Source organism: Sinohyriopsis cumingii, chromosome 6 (assembly GCF_028554795.1).
Source record: "Sinohyriopsis cumingii isolate HCF-2022 chromosome 6, ASM2855479v2, whole genome shotgun sequence".
Classification (NCBI taxonomy): domain Eukaryota; kingdom Metazoa; phylum Mollusca; class Bivalvia; order Unionida; family Unionidae; genus Sinohyriopsis; species Sinohyriopsis cumingii.
The window spans coordinates 57,787,275-57,806,869 of NC_142966.1; the positions used below are offsets into that span (position 1 = coordinate 57,787,275).

The 19,595-nt window shown below is 34.1% G+C and overlaps 1 protein-coding gene across 1 annotated transcript in view; it reads right to left on the reverse strand.

The window, feature by feature from the left end:
• LOC149797020 (CCR4-NOT transcription complex subunit 7-like) overlaps positions 1-19,282 on the reverse strand; it is a 40,515-nt gene extending 21,233 nt beyond the window's left edge. Inside the window, exons 1-3 of the mRNA XM_089961677.1 lie at positions 19,168-19,282; positions 8,296-8,508; positions 4,793-4,986 (exon numbers count right to left, since the gene is read on the reverse strand). Of these exons, the coding sequence (XP_089817803.1) occupies positions 4,793-4,986; positions 8,296-8,508; positions 19,168-19,176 (416 nt within the window). The 5' untranslated portion in view covers positions 19,177-19,282. The remainder of the gene's footprint in view (positions 1-4,792; positions 4,987-8,295; positions 8,509-19,167) is intronic.
• Positions 19,283-19,595: the final 313 nt, after the last annotated feature.

The window sequence follows — 19,595 nt, forward strand, 5'->3', positions numbered from 1 at the left end:
GGATTCCAGTTACAAGGAGAGCAGTCATAGATCCAGTTTCATTAGTGTGCTTTCACTGTAAGATGACATAATCTGTGACTTCTATGAGAGAACACTGTATATCTTTGTTATCTTCACTGAACAAACAATTCATGTAAACTCAAATATTTCAGCACAACAAGGACCAGCATCATAGCCAACCAATATTCTGACAAATTTCAAACTATATTCTGACAAATTTCAAACTATCAAATGTAGTCAAGGGTTCCACAAATCATGGTACTGAAGCTGCAAATTGTGATATCCATTAATAAAACTTGCAATAACTTCAAATATATAATACTTACATAGAAATTAACATCAATAATGATAATAAAACAAGTCCCATACAGAGACTGATGTCCTGCTGGGCAAAAACAATTTCCAGGAATTCTGGAGAAGATCATTTCTTCCTTTTAATATCATGTATTGAAACCATATCTGGCATTTTTTTATACAGTGATAACAGGATTTTCAAATTATATGCTATGGTGCACACTAGATATCCAACTGGTACAATGTGACCCCACTATAGCACGCTCTGTTATAACATGAATTCGGATATAATATGGTCATGGTGTGGCTCCCAACATTTCACATACACGTATTTTTCTCGTACACAAAAAAATTCTGTCTTAAAAGTAAGTTAAAAAATGTAAAAAAATCATTATCTTTTTGGGGAAGAGATTTTGTATAAATAATACAAGATGACCATGGCGTGGCTCCTGAAATGTTATAAGAATTTTTCTCATACACGAAAAAGTAGTTTTTTCCTTCTTAAAAGTATGAAAAACGTGTAAAAGTTTGTTCTGGGATCGTGTAGGGCTTCACCAATGTCACAAACTTGTATTTTTTCCCTTATTGGCGACAAAATATACCATCTGGTGATTTGTTTTACTGGTAACATTGCTGACTGTTTAAACTTGTGTATACAACCATTGGTTTGGAGTGAAGAAAGGAAACTGCAAACTTGATATACAAAATATGGGAGATGTTCCAAAACACAACCTAGATTAAACTCTCTCTCTCTCTCTCTCTCTCATATATAAAGGCTTTACGATTTAATATTATATGGTTAATTAGAAAAGATTTTCTTATCCAAATGAGCATGTGTGTTACTTTGACAAATTTGACAAGCTTGCTCAATCTTTTATGCCAGTGCTTTGATTGACAGTTCAACATTCAGTTCCTGCATTCTTGTGGTTAATAATAATAATGTAGTCTTCAGTCCTGGTGATGCAGGTGTTGAGAAATAAATAATTTATTATCTTTGTCTTTGTGCCTCTTGTTTAGCATAATAACTGAGCGAATTTTATTACCCTTTTCAAACCAGTCAAGTTTAAAGTATAAGAATACATCATACTAATGAGTTATTTAAGGAAATGATGAAAGCTCGGTTGCCATAGTTTGATGATGAAATTTCTTGGTACAGTGTACCATTGTACCTGTGCATGAATGTGCATTTACTAAATATACAAAGTTGAGTCCAACTGCAGACTACACATACCATGATGTCACATAATGCACAAGTAGATCTGGGTCTACAAAATTTGGTTAGAGTAATCATTAGAATGGACTACATAGACATTCTCTGCCAGCTCACTATGTGACAGAAGATCAGGGTTTATTTTGTTTGCACTTTAACTTGACTGATAAGCAAGTATATTTGGTGCTTTTTCTTTACATATTCAATGAAGTGTTTGCTGTAGAGGGCCTGTTATTTATTATAATAAGTTTGTCAGTTAATAGTACAGTGTGACCTCGCTATAGCATGCTCTGTTATAACACAAATTCAGATAGAACATGTATTTTTCTGGTACATGAAAAAAAGTATTTCTTAAACATTTTAAGAATAAAAAAGTTCATTATCATTTTGGGGAAGATATTGTGTATGAATAATATAAGACGATGGTGGTAAGGCTTCTGAAATTTTATATGTATTTTTCTCCTACACAAAAAAATAATGATCTTCCAAATTTAAATTAATGTGTACAAAGTTTATTCAGGAATTGCGCAGGACTTCGCCAGTGTCACAAATTGTGATTTTATTCCCTTATTGGCAGCAAAATATGCCATCTGGCGATTTTTTTTATTGGCGACATTGTTGGCTGTTTAAACTTGTGTATACAATCATTGGTTTGGAGTGGAGAAATTCAGAGGCCCCAAGAGAGGACGCCGCATAGCTGATATAAAAAGTACTGAAATTTATCTATTGTTACATAAACAAATTATTTGTCCATGTTGACAAACCATCTAAACAGTGCACTGTTATATCATAATCCGCTTATCCTGACATCTAGCATGAATACTGTATGTTGTGAGATATCAGCTTTTTTCTTGTTGACATTTCTGATAACGGAGATCAACCAGACAGGGCATTATCTTGTAATCTATCTTTCGTTGGATTTTCGGCCGCTCGCTAGCAATTAATATATTTACATAGACTGAAATCTGTATCAGGATGGTAAGTAAAATTCCTCTTCTTGTCACTCAGAATTAAATCCTTCAAAACGCTCCCATTTTCTGTAATAATCCCTGTCATCAGATGAGAACACCTATGTCTATAGTCCGTTGACCCTTTGTTACCACAAATGTTATTAAAAAAAATAATCTTACTTATTGGTTTATTCAATAGGCAGGGAGGAACAGCAGCCAGAATAGACCAAGTGATGACCAATTCCTTTTTAAAAATGGTCTCAGATAAAATAGTTTGCTGAAATTTCAAAGGAAATATTACCTTTGAAGCACTGATTGTTATGAAAAAGTATTAAGCAAATGGAAAAATATCACTCTCAATCACTACAATTTACCATATGACAGCCAATTAATGTGTTAAAAAAAATGTTCCCAGTTAAAATAGTTTGCTGAAATTTCTAAGAAAACAGATTACCTTTGAAGCACCAATCATTATGAAAACGTACTCAGCAAATGGAAGAAAAAAATCAATCTCAAACATGCAGTACAATTATTGGATGTTGCCACCACAAAAAGAAATGGGCATTTGTTTGGTTCTCCAAAGCTGTCCTTTAGTGGTGACTTTAATAACGCATGTACTCTTCATCAAAGAAAGCTGACTACAATCATCAATAAAAACAAAGAACTTTTCTTCAAAGGAAGTCAGTACCAAACTTAAATAAAAGTAATGGAGTCTGATGAATATTTGCAATTTCCAAACTGACACGTTAACTGTGCTGTGAAAGTTTCCTTTTTGCAGAGAAAAAGCTTATGCGTATGAACGCTACCAATGGCAGCTTAAAACATAAACTAACTTTTACCTACTCAGGACGTATAAAAAGATATGTGCTTCGTTATTCAATACAGGATTGTGCTATGTTTTTCCACTGAATTCAGACCAATATGACCTGTGACAAAATTACTGAATATTTTAAATCTGTGTGTTTGCATATTTTCGATGGAATTACTTCTATTGTGGATTCAATGTGTATGATGAGATTTGCGGGCGTTTACACGGTGTTGATACTCTAGTCATGCTGTACATTAGACACGTATATATAAACAGTATTCACGTATATGTACCAATTCGTGGTTCTTTAAATAAAGTAAACTATTATATATGCCTTCTCTGTTTTCACTACCGGTGTATTTCTCATTTAATATGCATCAATTTAAGATGGCAACTGTGCCAATGAAGCACGTATGTTATACCTGCATGTATTACCTATCCTACCCACCCACCCCCCGAAATTTTTTTGGGGTATATGCATCATATTCTTCAGCTAAATGACCTGGTTGCTTTTAACACTCCCAACTGCCATGTTATAGTGTGGTCACATTGTAATATCTTTATCAAAAAACAAACCAGAAAAGCACAGGATATATATTTGTGAAACTTCATGTTGTGTATCAAACCAGAGTAGCAATAACAAAATGGCCACCATGTGGTGTCTATATTGGATCACAGATCAACACAATTTTTATTTAGGACCAACTACGCATGATAAGAAGTCTTTCCGTTAATACTCTCCATCCATTCTGGAGAAATAGTGACAATTTTTTAAGATATGGTGGCCATATTTAATATCATTAATATGCATTGATCTTAATGATATAAGCACATATTACAAGTTTCATTGAAATCTGATAAAAAAAATATGGACTCCAGGGTGGTAACAAGTAAATGCTGACAGACAACTCATGGCTGACACAGGGCCATACCATAAGCTCACTTGGCACTATTATCCTATTTAAATTTACCTACAGGATTCATACTCTTGCCTAGTTATTTTTCAAAGAGTTTTCAAATGTTTACAAGGAACATCTTTTTCTTACAGAAATTTAACTTTCTCCATGTTACTTTTTATCACTGCATACACAAGCACATTTATTATTTACTTATTCAATATTTTCTGAAAAATATAAAGAACAGAATTTCTGAATTTCTAAAAATAAAATATTTTATGCAGTGATTAATGTTTATATTCCTTAACATAAATGCAAGACAAATCAAACACTTAAAAAAAAAATTAAGGAAGCTTTCAAAGTAACCAGTCAAAATCTATGATATTTTTTTATGGAGACACTCACACAATTTGGCTAGCTGGCATGAAATTTGATAATGCCATGATATTCAACTAATGCAAACTGTAACTATAACTGTCTCAAAAGAATCTTGTATTTAATGTTGGTTGCTGATGAATTTAAGAATTTTTAGCCACTGCACTTTGCCCATTTCCAGAACACATCACAAGGTGGGCAAAAATAAACCAATGCTAACAATGACCACATACAATCATCTATTTCTTTAATCACTTACGTTAGATTAAATTTGAAATTGAACTGCCATGTGGAGATTGGGGATGGTGTCTGTCCATTGTCATCAAGGAAGGTGAGTCCAACTTGAATTATTTTTAATAGATCAACATTACACCGCAGCAACTGGTATTGGTAGTCCGCGGTGCTACGAAACTCACCAATAGGCCGTGCCACCACCCCTGGAAATTCTGTGTCCTGCAGAAAAAATAATATCTCCAGTTATATTTTTTAAATTGTTAGGATCCAAAACATTAAAGGTTTAGGGCAAGTACTTGCCTCAAAGGTCCATATTTCTTGTAACCAAGAGCTATAATTTAAGAAACTAAAAATACTTTTTACTGAATCATATTAATTATAAAATAACAATGCTATGTACCAACTCAACCACCAACCAGCATCTGTGAACTAATGCAAGAAATAATGATCATAGTTTATTCAAGATGACACACTAATAGGATAATAATCCCCACTCTTATTTCAACTAATTTCCTAACACTAGCCTCTTAATGCTGAGCACCTAGCGAGGCAGCTGTTAGTACCATTTTTAAAGTCTTTGGTATGGCTCAGTCGGGCTTCGAACCAGCAACTATCCGCATTTGAGGCGGAGGCTCTAGAAAAGCAATAGAGGATGTATATGGGTTTTTTGTGGATACAAGAAAGCATTGCATGTGTTAAGTGGCCACTTATATGCACACAAAGAAACAGATTTTCTTATCATTATATATTCTGCAATGAAAAGAAAGAAAGAACCATCTTTTTCCCTCACTCAAAAACAAAAGATGAAATAAGGTTAAATTGTTCCATTGGTGGTATGCAATGAGGAAGTCTAAGATCGTACTTGGACTCCAGTCACTTTTTAGAAAGCGTGACATCACCTTTCGTTTTCCTCTTAGTGTTGAAATTTTCTCGCTGATTTATACTGTTCAACCTGCTCTGGAGTTACCTTTTGAAAGTTGCATTATTGCCATCTTCCAACAACTGAAAATTACATACTCTGTACTTACTTGTCACAAACCACTACAAACTCCTTGTCATCCGTTATTTTTTTATGGACATCTCTAGTGTCTTATGCTATTTACTTAACATGAATAATGTATGCTACAGTCATAAAATGAAAAGCTATCATTTTCCATGTTCATCTTTTTTGCTGATAATTATTGTTAATTCAATTAACACAATATCAGCTAATGAAAACAAAACAAAAACGGATAGATTTTCACCATATGACTGTAGTGTATCCCTTGTGGAATATCTGCATCACTTTTGCTTTCTTTGAAAGAGGTGCAGCCATCTTGAATCTAAAGGTGGGGGGAGGCATTTTAAAAATCAGGATTTGGAGTATTAAAAAATCTGAAATTTCAGATTTTAAACAAAATTTCTGGATGACCCCCATGTAAACTGGGATAAGTGGTATACCTGAAAATGACAGGTGTCTGATCTAGAATTGTTAGGACCCTGGTCATTGGACAAATCCAATTTTGGGATCAATGCATGGGAAATAAAATTCAAGGTTGACTTGCTCCAAATGCAACCTAATACCAAGACTAACCCTGCTTTAAGTTATTTAAGTTTTAGTCAAATATTATAAAGCCATTCTTTGGGCATTTAACAATAACTACTTCTTGCTGGATAATTGGTGTGCAAATAAAAATTATCATTTTTCAGGAATATCTTGTCCAGAAAATAATGTCTTTATTGTATGCAGAGGCACATGGCACATGCAATGCCACATGAAACTGGGCTTGGCAAAGTAGGTTGTATATCACTACTTGTGAATAAAGAGCACTTCATGATGATGTTTGTCTTTTTTGCATTAAAAAAAGATTAATTTCTGCATTCTGGTACTTGTTACATCAAGATGTTCTAGGCCTAGATGATCACCCGTCATTTTATACATACATCTGTTGTAGTAAAACAATTCCAAGGATTGAACAAATGGGCCCCAGTCCTAAATATATGAAGGCCTCTATAAAGGATAGTATCAATAGTTTGCTTTTTTAAAGTAGAATTAACTGAAAGTAAAATAATTTGGCCCTCTCAGAATACAAGTTCTTAACTATTATTAAATAAGACAACACAATGATGAGAATATAGTGATCCCTCTGGGAAAATAAATGATCAGATTTTTTTCCCTGCATTTTCTGGCTCACTCTGCCTGTAGAACAAAACAAATTAAAGCAAGAGCCACAGGCTATAAGTACTGAAATTAAAGAGGTTTCAAGGTCTGTGTTTTAATATCTGTAATTTACACCTTAAACTTAATTCTGTCATCAAGCTTTTAAAAACAAATGCACTAAATGTCCCGAAATTTTATATACTATTGAAAATGACAAATTTTAAACATTATGGCTTTCGATAAACTGGAGATCAGAATATCTGGATTAATGATAGTATCTTTTAAATTAGACAGTAAGCTCATGGGAGGTCAAGTTAATGTTAAATTTCATCTGAAACAAGACTTCTTGAAACAGGGCCCAAGGCCACAAGTGCATTTTAAGAAGTCTACGCAAGCTCAAACACAGGAAGCCAGGGTAGCTCAGTTGGTAGAGCACAACACTCGTAATCCAAATGTTCCATGTCTGATACCTGCACAAGCCAGGTTGGCTGCTTTGGTGTGTCTTTGGGAAAGGCGTAACTCCTATTTTCTCTGCACGACACAGATAACAGTGTTAAAAGTGATGTTAAAAACAAGAGAAGAAAAAAAACCAAGAAAAAAAGGGTAGCTGAATCTTAACATTCACTGTGTTTTAGGTTTCATAATTCAATCAGCAATGCCTCAAACTTCAACAATCCAGACAATGAAAATTAATACAATAACAATTTGAACATCCTCTGCATTTTCCACTGAAAAAATCTTGTATGTGTCACAGAAGCAAGCATTTAAAATTTATTCACGAAAACAAGTTCATCACAATGCAGGAACATGTCAGAAAATGTGGCAATGTATGAAAAGTATTGATTCATAAAAAAGTCTCAAAATTTTCTTTCAGTTAACAATGTATTTCTTTGTCCAAATGCGTTTAGCATATGCATTTCGAGCCCAAGTACAAACAATGCCTAATGCAGTAGCAGATCAGGGTCTATGCTGTTTATTCTACAGATTACTCTGAACAAAGTACATGCATCCAAATCTGCCAGCACATTATGTGACAGCAGATCTGGATCTAGGCCTTTTCCAACTAGACTCAATTTAAAAGTCAGTATTCAATGTAACTGACCTCTTACTTTGCCCACATGTTAAGGAACAAATTAACTGACTGCATAATGCGTTTTCGGTACATGAAGTTTGCTCATCTGGTTTTGTCCTAATCTTCTGGCTTGACAGAAAATGAACAGGTTGCTCCACATTTTGTGAACCAGCATTAAAAAAGCTTTATATTTTATTTCCCCTTTGTGGTGCCATCATTCTGAAAGTGACACTTTATATATGGCTCGCATTATCATTCTTCATTATTCAAACCTTTATTTTGTAGAATGAAATAAATTGGATTCTACTGGACTTACCATAGCCACATATTTATACTGCTGTATCATCTGTCTAACTTTCTTAAACTCCTCCTCCATATTGCTATGCCAGACATCCTTGATGCCATATTCAGCCTGTGCTACCGAAGGCATGCTGTCAACATAGCTAGATCTCTTGCCCCTACCCAACACAAAGCTGCCCTGTGTGGAGTTACTTCTCCCGTTGGATGTTCTCAGAACACTGCAACTGAACTGAAAGAAAGAAAAATAATCTGATTGTGTGCACTATTACTACTACATAGCTACTTTGGATATTCTTTCAGCTTGTTGTTTTGATATAATAATTCATATTTTTTGTCCAAGGACTATCATATTACAATGCTGTTTTCTGTACATTATATCCAATTTTGTGTGATTTGGATTTTTAACATGTTTTAATATCACTACAATGTCTGCAGTTTGAGAGTTTATAGTGCTGTCAAGCACTGGGGAATCATGCCACAGTCATGCAGCATCATGTCCCACCCAGTCACATTATCCTGATGCAAGTACCCTTTTTATCTGTCTTTGGTATGACTCGGCCAGGGTTTGAACCCGTGACATCCCACATATAAGGTAGATGTTCAAACCATTAGGCCACCAGAGTGGTCTTATAGCCAACTTTAAAAAGTATATTGTATATAATCACAAGTCAGGCTCCACATATTGCACCAGCAGATCTGAGTCTACCCAGTCTGTTGCTGGACCAGACAACTATTTGTGTAAAATAGTACCATATTAACAAACATACAACAATAACACATTTTACAGGAGGCCTCAGGTGGCCAAGATGCTTGCCTTTACAGATCACTGACATTCCACTTCTGTCTCTATTGTGGGTTTGAGTCTCAGGCTCGGCCAAGATGGGCATGTGAGAAAGCCTGCCAGTAACTTCCCATGGGTCATGGGTTCTCTCCTGGGGTTTTCCAAATTATTCTTCCACCAGAGATAGTGGCTACTATGTATAGCCTATCATCTGCTAAAGAACGATATTAAACCCATAACAACCAACCAATCAACCAACACATTTCACATACCTTTTGGTATGAAGACAAATATACAATGATGAGCCATATAAAGAAACTGGTACACTGACATCAGAATGTATCCCTAAACAGAAATGACATGACAGAAGACAACTCAGCATTCAGACCAGATATCTTTAAGTCATATCCTATTTGCATATTCCCCCCCCCCCAACAATTATGCGATATATTACTAAATGAAAGTGCAAGGATATTACCACTTATCATGTGTATATATCAGTACAGTGTGACCCTGCTATAACACTGTAGTTGAGACCCTAACCGTGTTATAAGCAACCAGGTCAGTTAGTTGAAGAAAATAATGCATTTACCAAAATAAATTCCATGGGTAGGTAATAAACGTGGGTGCAAAATACGTGTTTCATTGGCACAGTTACCATCTTAAATCGATGCATATTAAATGAGAAATACACCTGTAGTGAAAGCAGAAAAGGCATATATAATATTTTACTTTATTCAGAGAACCACACATTGGTACATATACGTGTATACTGTTTATATATACATGTCTAATGTATAGCATGAATAAAGTATCAACACTGTGTACTCACCCACAAATCTCATCACATACATTGAATCCACGATTGAAGTAATTCCATCGAAAATATGTGCACACAAAGATTAAAATATTCAATAATTTTGTCACAGGTCATGTAGGTCTGAGTTCAGTGGGGGAAAAAAACAGCACAATCATGTAACGAGTGATGCAGCACATTTACAGTTCAGTACGTCCCAAGTCTGTAAAAGTTTTCATTTTAAGCCACCGTCGATAGCTTTCCTGTAAAAAGAACACTTTCATGGTAGAGTAAAAGTGTTCCAATCCCGTTGGAAAATAAAACAATCCATCAGATTCCATTGCTTTTATTTAATTTCAGTACTGACTTCCTTTGAAGTAAGGTACTTTGTTTTTAGTGAAGATTGTAGTCTGCTTATTTTTATGAAGGGTGCATTGCATTATTGAAGTCACCTCTAAAGGACAGCATTGGAGAACCAAACAAATGCCCATATCTTATTGTGGCGGAAGTATCAAATAGTTGTACTGCATGATTGAGTGATTTTTTTTCTTCCATTTGCTGAGTACTTTTTCATAACAATTGGTGCTTCAAAGGTAATCTGTTTCCTTTGAAATTTCAGCAAACTATTTTAACTGAGTACATTTTTTTTTTACAAATGAATTGGCTGTCGTATGGTAAATTGAAGTTAATGTTCCTCCCTGCCTATTGAATAGACAAGATTTTTTTATTTTACATTTGTGGTAGTGGAGTGATGTTGCCTTCCACACATGTCAGAAATTTAAAGAAAGGGTCTATCGATGATAGAATGATAGAAATGAGGTGTTCCAGTCTGATGACAGGGGTTACTACAGAAAATGTGAATGTTCTGAAGGATTTAATTCTGAGTGACAAGAAGAGGAATTTTACTTACCATCCACATACAAATGTCAGTCTATGTAAATATATTAATTACTAGAGCGGCCAAAAATCTGAAAGATAGACTATGCGATAAGGCCTCGTCTGCTTAATCTGCACTACCAGAAAATGTAAATTTTAAAAAAAGCTGGTATCTCAAAACATGCAGTACTGGTGCTCGATGTCAACATAAGTGGATTATGATATAACAATGCACTGTTAAGATGGTTTGTCAATATGGACAAAGAATTTGTTTATGTAACAACAGATAAATTTCAGTGCTTTTTATATCAACTATGCGGCATCCTCTCTTGGGGCCTCTGAATTTCTCCACTCCAAACCAATGGTTGTATACACAAGTTTAAACAGCCAACAATGTCGCCAATAAAAAAAATCGCCAGATGGCATATTTTGCTGCCAATAAGGGAATAAAATCACAATTTGTGACCCTGGTGAAGTCCTGCGCAATTCCTGAATAAACTTTGTACATATTATTCCTCAAACTTTGAAGAAGAAAACATTATTTTTTGTGTAGGAGAAAAATACATATAAAATTTCAGAAGCCATACCACCATCGTCTTATATTATTCATACACAATATCTTCCCCAAAATGATAATGAACTTTTTTATTCTTAAAACGTTTAAGAAATACTTTTTTCATGTACCAGAAAAATACATGTTCTATCTGAATTTGTGTTATAACAGAGCATGCTATAGCGAGGTCACACTGTACTATTAACTGACAAACTTATTATAATAAATAACAGGCCCTCTACAGCAAACACTTCATTGAATATGTAAAGAAAAAGCACCAAATATACTTGCTTATCAGTCAAGTTAAAGTGCAAACAAAATAAACCCTGATCTTCTGTCACATAGTGAGCTGGCAGAGAATGTCTATGTAGTCCATTCTAATGATTACTCTAAACAAATTTCGTAGACCCAGATCTACTTGTGCATTATGTGACATCATGGTATGTGTAGTCTGCAGTTGGACTCAACTTAGTATATTTAGTAAATGCACATTCATGCACAGGTACAATGGTACACTGTACCAAGAAATTTCATCATCAAACTATGGCAACCGAGTTTTCATCATTTCCTTAAATAACTGCATCGTGATCTCATTAGTATGATGTATTCTCATACTTTAAACTTGACTGGTTCGAAAAGGGTAATAAAATTCGCTCAGTTATTATGCTAAACAAGAGGCACAAAGACAAAGATAATAAATTATTTATTTCTCAACACCTGCATCACCAGGACTGAAGACTACATTATTATTATTAACCACAAGAATGCAGGAACTGAATGTTGAACTGTCAATCAAAGCACTGGCATAAAAGATTGAGCAAGCTTGTCAAATTTGTCAAAGTAACACACATGCTCAGTTGGATAAAAAAATCTTTTCTAATTAACCATATAATATTAAATCGTACAGCCTTTATATGAGAGAGAGAGAGAGAGAGAGAGAGAGAGAGAGAGAGAGAGAGTTTAATCTAGGTTGTGTTTTGGAACATCTCCCATATTTTGTCCCACACTGTGTAACTGGATTCAGCTACCCACAACAGCACTACTGATAGCCCACTCAATAATTAGATATTAAGCACTGTGATATTTGCTTATTCATGCATTAAGTTTGTACATGATTTTGCACAAATACTACTCTTGTACTATTCAAGTCAAATACTGTACACTACATCTAACCGAAATATAAAAAATCCTCTGCTTGAACAAAATTATATTTTATATGAGCAAAATTTCCTTATAATTTGCATCTTTCATATATAACTGAAATATACTTCACAAAGGGATTCAAGTTTCTTAATTGTTTGTTTATCCCAGAAGGAGAGGATTGTGTATGTGTATGTGTTATTAGGATTTTTAATGTAGCTTTAACAATTTTTCAGTCATATTACTAAGATGTCTGCAGTGTGGCAGTTTATAGTGATGTCTAGCACTGGGTTATCATGCCATACAGACATGTAGCATATCACACCCAGTCACATTATCCTAACACCAGGCTGACCAGTCCTAAAACTAACCTCTTAATGTTGAGGCAGCTGTTAGTACCATTTTTGTAAGTCTTTGGTATGCTAGGGTTAAAACCAGGAGAGGTTCAGCTGGTAAGGGGAAATGGAGGCCAAGAATAACTGAGTAAAAAACTGCTGAAAATCTAGGTAAAAATAAATGGGCTAAATCTATTGAAAACTGAAGTGTGAATAGTACTCTCATTTGCAATGAACTTAAATATTAATAAATAGTCTTTAATGATGACAACGCAAATACATATTTTTGCAAGCTCTACAACAGATTATGCTCCACCCATGTTTTATAATGTATTAATTAAAACATGACAGCTGTCTGAAAAATTACATTTTTTGATACTGGTGAAAAACTGAGGTAATCCACGCAACATAATGTAAATAGCCTATTAAGAATATTTAAAGGCAGAATTTTAAAGTTTTTTTATATGTGTAAATATTACAATATTATGTTATTTATTCCCTCTTTAGCTTGTCACTCAGTACATTCTTGCATGCATAATTCCAGAACCTGTTCACACTGCTGAATTAATTTAGAAATAAAAAATTCTATTTGAAATACCTTTGAAGCTCATTACCTAACATAAACTTGTGCACATGTCTGACTTTTGTGGGCATTTCAACACCTTACCTTTTGAAAACAATTAAGGTCATTAGTAATCTACTCAACTGAATACTGGCTCATTTGGACATTTTGCAACATGACACTATTACTGTACATCAGCAGGTAAGTAGTTACAGCTAAGCTGGTAATTACCTGCATCCCTTAGCTTCAAATGGGGTAAATCACAGGATACAGATAAAAGTGTTTGTGTGCATGTATGTTTTTTGTGTGAGTGTTTTTTTTATGTGTGTGTGTGCCACAAGTGTCCCAGCTCTGAATTGGCTGCACACTATGACCCTAAGAAATATTCACTGGTGTATTAAGACCTACACTAGGAGCTACAGGAACTTCGCAGGATTAATGATAAACATTAGGGATCATCTCCAAATTTGTGGTGAAGTGAAATCACTCTACTGCATTCAAAAAGTGACATCTGGGCCAAAAAAGCTACATAAGCACCTTTTGACCATTACTTTAAGCCTTGACTAAAACTAATTATTAACCACTAGCCAAATCTAAACAATACATATATATCCTGCAGTGCAGAATTTAACGTTTCTTTTTAATAAGCCTAATTACCACTAGTGAGCTCAATGACCAAATGCTATATTCTCTATATAATTTATGTATGGAGATGACAGCTAAAATCAATCACTAAACTTACATACAGTACTACAAACATCAATTTTGCAGACCAGGAAAAGCTATAATGTTTCTGTCCAGTTAAAAAATGTAAAGTTATTTACAAGAAGTTTTGTATAAAAGTAAAAAGAAAAATTGAACAATTGAATGAGAAATATTTAATTCCTATTCCTAGCAATTTCTAGTCAGAAATGAATGTGTGTTTGCATGTGTATGTGTGTGCTTGCACAAGTGCGGGGGGGGGGGGGGGAGAGAGAGAGAGAGAGAGGGGTAAACTGCATTTAAAGACATGAGTCTAATGAAGTGGATGTCAATCAGCAGACCAAAAAGAAATTTTAGGAATCAAATATAAGCCCAAACTTTGTATGTTTAAGTCAAGAAGTTCACAAGATATCTGTAAATGCCATACAAATTATAATGTTGTTGTTTTTTCACCATGGAAAACTGATATCTTGGACAGAAGACAACTGAACATGTCTCTATGTCAAGATACAAACATATGCTACGTTGATTAAATCTATATGTAATATTACTTGAAAAATAAAACAATATGATTTAAGATATTCAGACACATATACAAACTATATTAAATTACCAAAACATCCAGTCACACTTGTTTCATTCTCACACATACAAGCTAGTATTGCTAAAAACCTAAGTCAAGACCTTTGACTTTTAAATAAATGTAAGCATGACTACCATCTTATTCAATCAAATGCTACTAAATATCCAGTCTGGTCAAAATCAACCTGTTATGTCAAAGCCAGTGTTCATTCCAGAAATGTTGTACAAACAAATGAACCCAGGTCAAGGTCAATTAGGTCAAGTCCTTCACAAAAATGCAAATATGCTGGTGGTCAGATGTGCATAATCTTCATTCCAAGCCAATTACATGTTGCATAAAGTGTTTTAGTGAAAAGCCCATCTCAATGCTACCATTTATACAAAAGAAGCTTAGATAACAAGATTTACTATTATATTGTTTATAAAATTGTTTGATTTCACACTGGCAACATTTTCATTTAAATATGGTGAGGGTATTTTTTAATAGTGAAAACACTATGTTGAAAAGACCATCCCTTAAAGAGGACTAATGATAAGATTTTCAACATGACCATGTTATGATGACCATCTGTTAAAGAGATGGCTAAAACAAGACTTTCATGATGGCTATAATTGAGGCCAATTGGCACCATTCTTATTCAAGGATTCTGAAACTGAGGATTCACTTGACCCTTGACAACAAAATTTCAGTCAAAATCAGAATCTCAAGAGTCATTCCAGTCACAAGCTCATAGCTGCTTTTGTTCCTTTTTGCGGAGCATACTGATGCTAAAGATGTTTTTTTTTTCAACTTTGATTTATTCTCCTTCTCAAAATATTTACTAACTTTATTTCTTTGGAGTCTGACATCTCAATGCTCATCACTTGCAGATTGTTTTGGACACCGAGACAGAAAAGAAAATATCCTTCTTAAAGCCAAAGTGATTCACTAATATGAGCCAGTGTATGACAATTCAATAAAAAGGAAATGGTGTATGTCTTATTCACTGCAGTTATCTTAAAAAAATAAAACCAACAAACATTTTTAGCTTTCTTCACAAGATCGCCAACTGGTGACGACAAATGACATTAATTGTGATAATTATGGTTCACATTTATCAGGGTCTAAATAGTTTCTGGTTCATATTTCCTCTTGAATCAGTTTATCTTGCAAAGAATGGATAATGTCTTCTCTGTATCACTAGAATCTGACAATTATAAAACAACCACACTCAGCCTGCAAGAATGCTCAAAAACTTCAATTTTCATTGCTGATGAGCTGTTAAAGCTGCTGTCAGCTCTCTAATACTATTCCAATCGAAGTGCATCCTCAGGATAAAGTTTCTGAGATACAGCTGCAAGTTTCATTTTTATGAGCCAGAGGTTATTAGCATTGGGCGAGAAAGCTTGTGTTTTGGCATTTTAACTTGAAAATGTTTATCAGCTGCCTCTAAATATTCCTAAAAATACCCTGAACAACACAATAGCAATAATATATATATATATATATATATATATATATATATATACACACACACACACACACACTGTTTCTGCTTCAATAATTTCTGGTCAAGCTGTAATTTTTAACTCATCTCTGCCAAAATTCAGCAATGTTTTATTTAATAGACTTAAAAACCAATTCCAACCTTTATTAATTATAACACCCTCATAAAACATCCTGCATTTGACCTTGAACTCTCCAGATTACAAAGTATCAGAATCAATGAACAGTTGGTTGTTTACACGTTAGCCTTGTACTCAACAACACATCATTACATGATTTCTAGTCCCCAGCATACTGTTTTTTGTAATGTGTGGATATAATGCAAACATCTAACAATTTTTTGGTCTTATAATAATAATAATATTAATAATAATAGTAATAATTTTTTTAAAAAGCATTAAGGTAGATTTCATCTATAAAATGGCATGCGTGGTAGACAGCCTTTAAAACCAGTATTTTTGTCCTTTGTCAATGTTACAAACTGTGATTTTTTCCTCTTACTATAAACCAAATACATGTATATCTGGTGATTTTTTTGGGCGACATTTTTGGAAGTTAAAAAATATATACACAGTCTTGGCTTTGGAATGGAGAAATTCAAAGGCACCATGGTAGCAAATGGCATACCTGGATATAAATTTGCACTGGAATGTATTATTACATAAACAAATCCTTTGTTCATATTAACAAATCACCCTAACACAGTGTTGTTATATCATAATCCACTTATGCTGATGTCTAGCCTTAGTACTGTAAAATAACCAAAATATTTCTGCAACCTGGCAAGCTACAACTGACCACATCTGAAGACAGGAACGACTTCAATCGATTGGATAATGGCATCATTTTTTCCCTTTTGGTAAATGTACCAGAAAAAATAGTTTTGCTGAAACTTCAAAGAAAACTGATTACCTCCGAAGCACCGATTGTTCTATATGTATACTATGCAAATGGAAAATGAATTAATTCTCTCGATTAATGTTTTATAATTATTTGATGTTGCAGCAGCAATAACAAGCAGTCATTTGTTTGGTCCTTCAAAGAGGGCCTTTAGTGGCACCTTCAGTAAAGCAAGCCAAAGACCTCTGATCAAAGGAAGTCAGCAACAAACTTAAATAAAAGCATTTTATCATTTTTCGTAGTGAATGGAACATATTTATTGTGCTATGAAAGTTTCCTGTTTGCTACAAAAAAGATCATGCTTTATGATTGCTATCAATGACAGTGTAAAACCCAAATTTAAGTTCCAGTATTTTGAAACAATAATTTGTTCACGTTTTCATTTCCCTATGAATAGCTGCATCCCCTTGGTAGCCTCAAAATCATGGTGTCTCTGGCTGACCAAAATCTAAGCCAACTTAAGCACATGCACATGTAAACAACTATATAGCCACATGCTACTAGGATAATGAATATCAGAATGAATTGTTTCATGTTTGTTGACAACGGGACATAGATTAAATGACTACCATTTTTTTTTAATATAATGTGTTACTTTTATTTTTTAACAGGACTTGACTGATAAATGAATTTTCTCACATATCATCTAATACTCAAATTCATGGATTTTTCATATACGTGTACATTATTTAACATATTGTTGAGTGTACTACACAAATTTAAATGTCACAATATATAAGTGTATTTCAGACTAGTTGTCTTCATTTAATACAAATTTTTATTGTTTTTTTTCTGTATGTAAATCCTAGTCACTGATAACAACAGATTCCTAAAGATTATAGCATTTAAAGTAAAAATTTAAATATAGTTAAGTTACATTAATTGAATTACCTTAATCTGTTAAATAAGCTACACTGTATAAATTACAAAATATCAATAAATGCCATTCAAACAGAAGTATTTTGTTTTTAATTAACTGCACAGATCTCCATCTGTGATATTTCAAAGTTATGGCATTAAATACTAGTTTCACACTGCCAATTATGTTCAACACAACTGTTAAGCCAACACATGACAAGTGGAAATTTTTTACCGGGCAAGTAATACTGTATGCTGCTTAACAATTTGTACAGAACATTAGAGAAAAATTCAGATTTCTTTGCAATTTCATGAAAATATTGATTCTGGTAAAGTGAACTTCTTTAGCATTTTCCTCTTAAGTTAACCAGAGAAGGGTACTTCATCCCTCTTAGTGCCTTCGTAGCTCAACTGACAAGAGTATTAGACTGCTGGTTCAATACCCACATAGGCCAGCCCCAGATGGGATGCCCTGGTGTCTCTTTCATAAAGGCATTTGACATGGTAGAAGATAAAAGTACTAAAAATGACATTCAACTTTAGCCCTCTTAATAACCCCAGCAAATCATCACTGCTTATTAATGGAAACCCAATTTTTTGACATTCTGAACTCTTTGAAGAGGCATTTATGAATCTTCGACATCTGATGATTCAGCCAACAAAATCATACAAATTAGGCAAAACAAACTTAAAACATACAATTTTTATTGTTTGGTACTTGCATTGCACGGGATCTCTCCCTATCATAGGCAATTATTTTGTGCAAAACAAGTAAAATGTAGTTATCAGTACATATGGAATCTAATCTTCTTGCAAACAAACTGTTAGCATTTCTTCATTGTTAACTTAGTCAAATTCTAATCAGTTAACAAATTAGGTTACTCAGGTCGCAGACAAGGGTACGTAATAAAATGCTTGATTCCTCCCAATAGGAAACTAATTTTCCACATCCTGTCATATCTGGGGCAATACAGCTGTCGCATTTACGTTTGATTTTGTTTATTATTTCGATAGATATCCTCATAACTTATATACAAGCAGAATGACTGAATTTCAACTGGTCACACTAAATATGTGAAATAGCCTAAACACACACAAATCTATGCAAAACAAAATTTCATAGTGATTTTAGTTATTCTACCTGAACTTGTAATTTGCTCGATAGAATAGCACGGCCTTCAACTCGGGCACATGCAGTGGGTCAAACTGAAAGCGAGAAGCGTCACGGCCTCCGAAAATTGATGTCAAAACATCACTTTCACACTTAAACCTCTGATCGAATATATACATACGCTTTAATTTAAATTTATACAATACCTGAACCATAAAACTTCCAGTTTCGGCCTTTAGTAAATGATAGAAAAACGAAAATAGAGTGTAGCTACATTGTCTCGTCGTTCTTCTGCAATATTCACGGCGGGGTGCGCAGGCCGGAAGTACAGAGCAAAGCATTTATAAAATTCCGGTGCCGATCCCGTTATATCCGGAATTACAAAATTATCGCGGATTAGCATTTGTCCAGACAGAGACAGACAGACAGAGAGACAAAGACAGGGAGACAGAGACAGACAGAGAGACAGTGAGAGAGAGAGAGAGATCAGTTACTCTGAGGTAAAGTTATACAAGTTTTGTTGTGTCAGGTCATATCATGTCCAATCCAATGATAATGGAGATGAATGATAGAAAAGACAAAATCTATTCGACATAGATATTTATTATTTATTTTAAGATGTCATTTTATAATG